Here is a 6,208-nt window from a genome sequence, read left to right as displayed (position 1 = left end):
ACGAATGGCTACTTTGTTGATTTTTTAAAATTAGTGCATTATGAATAATATCTATCAAGTTCAACCACAAATATAGCTATTCCCCGATCATGGCGAGTCATTTGTTCCGTATTATAGTTAAGTAGTTCATAGAGCCTAGGTTGGTAAGGTGTCCGCGCGGTCAACTGGTACAGGCTTGAACTACGACGCGGAGAACCTGCGTTCGAATCCCGGAGCTTCAGTCGGCGTTATCAGATAGTTCATAGCGGTGAGTACTTTGAATTATATATTTCCTCGATAATTGAATATGTTCGATTCTAAATTACGTTGCTAATGTCAATACGATGAGAATGTCAGTAACCAATGTCAATACAACCTGTCATTGCAAGAGGGAAGTCTAGGTGAGCTCAGAGAGAGAAGGAACAATTTTTTTTAAATCGTTGTTGACAAACGGTGACGCGTAACTGCCGCGTACACTGCCAGAGCCGCCCCAGAGCAGGCGTTCGGCAGGTTTGAGCAGGCGGTGCTCACTAAGGGCTGCGTGACGGCAGGACAGAGCACACCTGGGCAGGTACTCAGAAGCTAATTAGCGCTGATACGCGGCTGGCGATATCGTCTCTAAAGCGGACATTTCTGCTCTATCGCTGCTCTGTCGCGTCTCTACGCCGGCTCTGCAGCCGGCGACGGCCTGCTCTATTCCCTGCCCTAAATTTTAACTGGGTGTGACCACCGTGTCCTTCTTCTTGAAAGTAAAGTCACCCACATTTTGCCCAGCCATGGATTGTAGGATCTTGCAGCCCACTTCTCTAAATCGGTCAGCATTCACAGTACTGCAGGCAGTAACCTCGGTACCTAGCAATGTTAAAAAATATTAATCACTTAATATTTAAATATTAATATTATTAAATCAGGGACTGCTCATATTGCTTATGTCAAAAAGTGACGATATTTAAACAATATCTGATACCTGCTCATCGTCATTCTCTTCTAGATACACAGCTATTTTCATGAATGCACTCTCTCGTAAATTGTCTACTGGGCAACCTTTCAGCTCAGAGTTCCCATCAGTGCCAGACTGGTATTGTACAGGAATCTGATTCCCGGTCCTGAAGTTTATGCTACAGACTTACGGTAAAATGCATCTGATGCATGCATCGTGGGCATATTCCATTTTGTCTTGAACATTTTGAGCCCAGTTATCTTTGCGCATTTTACAAACACTTTCCACAGTCTCTTTAAAGTTCCCAGTTCTCACTGGAAAGCTTAACACAGTTCCATCATCGTGTGTTTTTTTTACCTGGACATACCACTGGCTGAGTACGAAACAAGCAGTGTTCCTGAAAGCTGAAGGAGGCACCTTATATTGTGAGCGCAACTGCCGGCTTCGTGTAGATGAGGTACTGGGATTTTCTTTTTCTCTGAGGTATTTGCTGATGTGATGTTTATTGTAGTATTTTTGGCGACGTTAAACATGAACTGACTATCCAGAGAATGTTTCAATGTTGTCACCACGTTGCTCACTTGCCAGATTAATGCTAGTACTGCCTTTTTGACAAAGAGTTACAGTAGGCTGACCATCTGACAAAGAACCCCGACATATCACACAAATATTACAGTCCATGATGCAGGTTTACATATTTTTCAATGGTTTCAATCTGACCTCTGTAGATATAAAGATGGAGTAACTAAAACGTAGGTCTCAGATAAGAGAGTCACACGAAGTTAACATAATTTAATGTCTTCACACATTAGGTCCAACCGTCCAAGATTTCCCTGCTCTAACTCTCCTCTAAAGTAGGGTGCCATAGCTAATTTTTATGGTATTGCAGTACCCTCCTAACCATCAAAAAAGCACATACAAACAAGTATTTGTAATGGTTTTGTAGCTGAAGGTGCCTTCAGGTGTAGAGTATTTGCATTAGTGTGGAGTGAGCTAGGAGAACTTTTTCTGAGCAAAACTGTAGGCTAGAGCAAAATTCCACGTTTTAGTGCAAAATAACATATAAACAAGGTGAGAAAAATATTTTTATATTATTTTCTATATAAATTGTTTTATTGATGGTGCATTTAATAACATAACGAAAATATAATCTGTTTAAATAACATGGTTAAACTGTATACATTTTTTCACCCACTCAAATTCGACCACAAAGGATAGAAATACAACAATTTTCAATGACCGATTTAAAGATGTTCCCCCACTTGGATTTTTTTACATTTTTTGGTGGGAGTACCACACTATATGTAGATAATATCCACACAAAAAGAAATTCTGTTGCAATTTTTTCTAGGTCCATCCTTTTCTATACACAGAATGACCGGACTAAAGATCAAAGTCTCCAGTTTAGCGTGCGGCCATTAGGCCTAACGCAGCTGACGACAGCAGCATGCGAGCAGCTGGTACAGCATTGGCTCGCTCGTTGCTATCAGTTGGGTGCGCAAGTATCTTCATATACTGAGGCCGCAGGTATTTTAATTATAAAAGAAGTCCTGCCGTTTGTTGCAAAAGGTAATTCTTCGTCATGTCTGGTCGCGGTAAAGGCGGCAAAGTAAAGGGCAAGTCCAAGTCTCGTTCTTCGAGGGCTGGACTTCAGTTCCCCGTGGGTAGGATCCACCGTCTCCTGCGTAAAGGAAATTACGCTGAGCGTGTTGGTGCTGGTGCGCCAGTCTACCTAGCTGCTGTAATGGAGTATCTCGCTGCCGAGGTTCTCGAACTTGCTGGCAACGCTGCACGTGACAACAAGAAGACTCGTATCATTCCTTGTCACCTTCAGCTTGCCATCCGTAACGACGAGGAGCTCAACAAGCTTCTGTCGGGAGTGACCATTGCTCAGGGCGGAGTTCTGCCTAACATCCAGGCTGTTCTGCTCCCCAAGAAGACTGAGAAGAAGTAATTCTCCCGAGTGTGCAACATCACAACCGGCTCCTCTAGGAGCCACAATTATGTTCCGAGAATATATTCTTGTTTCATTGTTTTGCCATAGCTCATTTACGCTCGTACCCTCGTTTTTTCGGTCATTGATGTAATCGGACGCTGTTCGCGTTACTCAATTAACGAACTAATTTGATCGTATGCGGCTAATAAGTAATAACAATAATTTCTCTCGAAGGATTTATCCCCACTGCATGGAAAACTGACCAAAAGCGTTTGAATGCAAGAACATTGCTGATCATTTCGAAGAAAACATTCACATCTCGCCGCTATGTTGCATATTCATGCACTAGATGCCAAGTTTTGCCTGTGAAAGCACAGTGACCTATTTGTATCAAGGTTCGAGCGTATGCCATCGCTGAAGCTCTTTGTTGCATTGAAATTTCTATCAGGTGCTAATATATGTCGAGCTAAGCTGTTTGCATGAGCATTTTATCTGCTTCCAATTTTAAAAAGGAATAACTCATAAATATACATGAAAGAAGAGACTCATTAATCAATTCAATAATGTAACGAGTTGGAACCGAAGCGCTAATTTTCTGGGAATAATCGCACCGTAAATGAACGAGGTGGATGTTAATTTCATTTGTCAATTTTTGTGATAATCACAATTGTGTGCATGCATCAAAGACTGCTCAACTTATTAATAGAAGTTTCTTCCAAACAATCCTTCTCATTTCGACTGATTTCACCGAGGCCATAAGCGTTTATGATGTTCGAAAAAACTCGTACATTGCAAGAGGCCTTCGGTACTGCTATCTAGATAGCTCTAGAAAACAATGAACATTATTTCTGGATAGATTTGTGGACCTGAAAAGGTCCGAGTCCACGGCACCGGTCTCCAGGTGCGGACTCAATGAAGGCCATTTTATTTAACCTCCGAAGCCGTAGAGAGTACGGCCCTGTCTCTTCAGAGCGTACACGACATCCATGGCAGTGACGGTCTTCCTCTTAGCATGCTCGGTGTAAAATCTTCGGCCGTGATGGCTCTTCAAGAGGCTTCTGAGGCTTACCTCGTGGGTCTTTTCGAAGATACAAACCTGTGTGCCATCCACGCCAAGCGTGTCACTATCATGCCCAAGGATATCCAGCTTGCTCGCCGCATCCGTGGAGAACGTGCCTAAGTCAGAGTATGAATTGGCGGCATAATGAGGGCTTAACCAGATGCTCTCAAGTACAACCTGGCTCTTTTTAGGGCCCCTCAATTGCTTAAGAAATGATATTCAATCTTCAGCAAATTAAAATATTCTCAAAAGTTGAACTGCGCCCGCTCTAGGTTAGGTCATTAGTTTGTGAATGGCCGGATTAATTTTAGGGGGGAAAATATCTACCGAAAAAAAAATTATGAACAACAGAACAACAATTTTATAAGCATGCACAGCCTTCGCTCCTCTGTTTGCTTCATGCCACTATTCTGCTACGACGCAATCAAGTATAATCGGAGTTAGCATTTGCCATCGGTTTATTTATACGCTTAATACTCTAATACAAAAATAATCATTATTCAGCAATTAAGGTGATGATGAATATCAGAGGTGATGAATTCAAAGGTGATGATGAATAATGTCAGAGGGAATTAACAATTTAACGGAGAAATCACGCCGGTGAGTCGGAAATACAGAGGGGAAATACGGAGACGAAATAGAAAAGGAAATGCAGAGGGAAATAGAAAAGGAAATGCAGAGGGAAACGGAGATAAAGGTAGCCATGTTTAAAATAAATAAAAGGAAAATGATAGATGATAACTACAGATACAAAAGTAACTCAACGAAACCGCAGCAATTAGCAAGAACTATCAAGAGCAATTACTAATCAACGTAGCTATAACACAAAGAGGGATTAAAAATATATATGTTTTACTCAGTAATTTTATTTGTGAGGAGAGTTGACTTCCTCACTTGGTATTAACCGATCAAAATATGCATAAATGTTGGCTTATGAATAGGTAGGGCTTCAAAGGCAGGAAAATATGTATGCCAGAAATCTATATTTTGTTAATCTTTATACAACAAAAGCAATGATAGTAAGACAACCAAAATAAAAATAACAGCAGTCAAAACAAATTCAAAATAATTTTCTAGATTTAACTAAGAAAGAAAACTATGTAATGTCAATAAATTGGAGAAGAAAATAGGAAGTGCCGGAAACAAACAATATAAACCATCTCGATGATAATGGGGAAAACATCTCGTTGATAAAGGGAAAACAATTTCGATGATAATGGGGGAAGGGCATTGATGATTGAATCGCAAACCAGTGAACAAAAGATGCAAACTTCATAGGACAAACTTTAGTATAGGGACAAACTTTAGTATAAAAGTATGCAATTAATATAAAACCTCGTCAAAATTCATACGAGTAGTTCAACTAGCTTATGAACCTGGCACGGTCCATGCAGGTTCATGTAGCTAAATATATTCCGAAATTCAAGCAAATCTGTTCATTATTGAAGAAATTATGAGTGTCTTGGTTGATTAAAAATCAAGTTTTTATTTGCAACAAGATTTACTTGAATTTTAGAATATAAGTAGTTACTATCGATACGCTGCTGCAGGGATTATTACAGATATTTACATTGATTAGTTGTTAATTCAAACCAATAAACTTATTTTTTAATCAACCGAGACATTCATATTTTCTTCAATAATGAACAGATTTTCTTGAATTTCGAAATATAAGTAGTATATTATTGATACGCTGCTGCAGGAATTATTACAGATTTTTACAATGATTAGTTTTAAATTAAAACCAATAAACGTATTTGTTAATCACCCGAGACACTCACAATTTCTTCAATAATGAAATGCTTTGCTTGAATTTTGGAATATAAGCGGTTATTGTTAATACGCTGCGGTAGTAATTATTACAGATTTTTATATAAATTACTTTTAAATTAAAACGAACCCTATCAAAGTTTTAATGACATAACGACATATGTAACGTCGTGTAAACTCTGCCCCAAGCTGCATCACGTTATACAGGAATAATATTTAGACATTTAAAGAGGCTAGCCATAAAATTTGCCCTGTGAACATGATAAAGTAACTATGAGGAACAAGAACCGTAAAGCATTCCCTGTCAAAATTTAGCCGCGGCAGACGGTCTGGTTTCGGTTGCCAGTCTCGGATTAGAGATGATTCAGATGTGAAATGGCCGCATCTCATAATTAGCCGCCCAGTAGGAGCTATTTTGGGTAGTTTCATGGGAAAAAATATAAGGGTCAAATGACACACGAAATCAGCGGCTGGCCAGGCCACCATTGGCTTACCCTGCTCAGTAGCTGGCCTGAGTTCTTAT

The 6,208-nt window shown here is 39.8% G+C and overlaps 1 protein-coding gene across 1 annotated transcript; it reads left to right on the top strand.

Annotated features, from left to right (window-relative positions):
- The first annotated feature begins 2,474 nt into the window (after positions 1–2,474).
- LOC108669064 (histone H2A) lies at positions 2,475–2,893 on the top strand. Its single transcript, XM_018156348.2, has one exon. The coding sequence runs from the start codon at positions 2,502–2,504 to the stop codon at positions 2,871–2,873; it is 372 nt and encodes a 123-aa protein (XP_018011837.1). The 5' UTR covers positions 2,475–2,501; the 3' UTR covers positions 2,874–2,893.
- Positions 2,894–6,208: the final 3,315 nt, after the last annotated feature.

This window comes from Hyalella azteca, unplaced genomic scaffold, assembly GCF_000764305.2.
Source record: "Hyalella azteca isolate HAZT.00-mixed unplaced genomic scaffold, Hazt_2.0.2 contig14315, whole genome shotgun sequence".
Lineage (NCBI taxonomy): Eukaryota > Metazoa > Arthropoda > Malacostraca > Amphipoda > Hyalellidae > Hyalella > Hyalella azteca.
Note: the sequence above shows the minus strand (reverse complement) of the source record. Positions and strands in the feature narration are given on the sequence as shown.

What these genes read in the sequence shown, in the direction of transcription:
- LOC108669064 (XM_018156348.2), top strand. Translation starts at nt 2,502, where the DNA reads ATGTCTGGTCGCGGTAAAGGCGGCAAAGTAAAGGGCAAGTCCAAGTCT.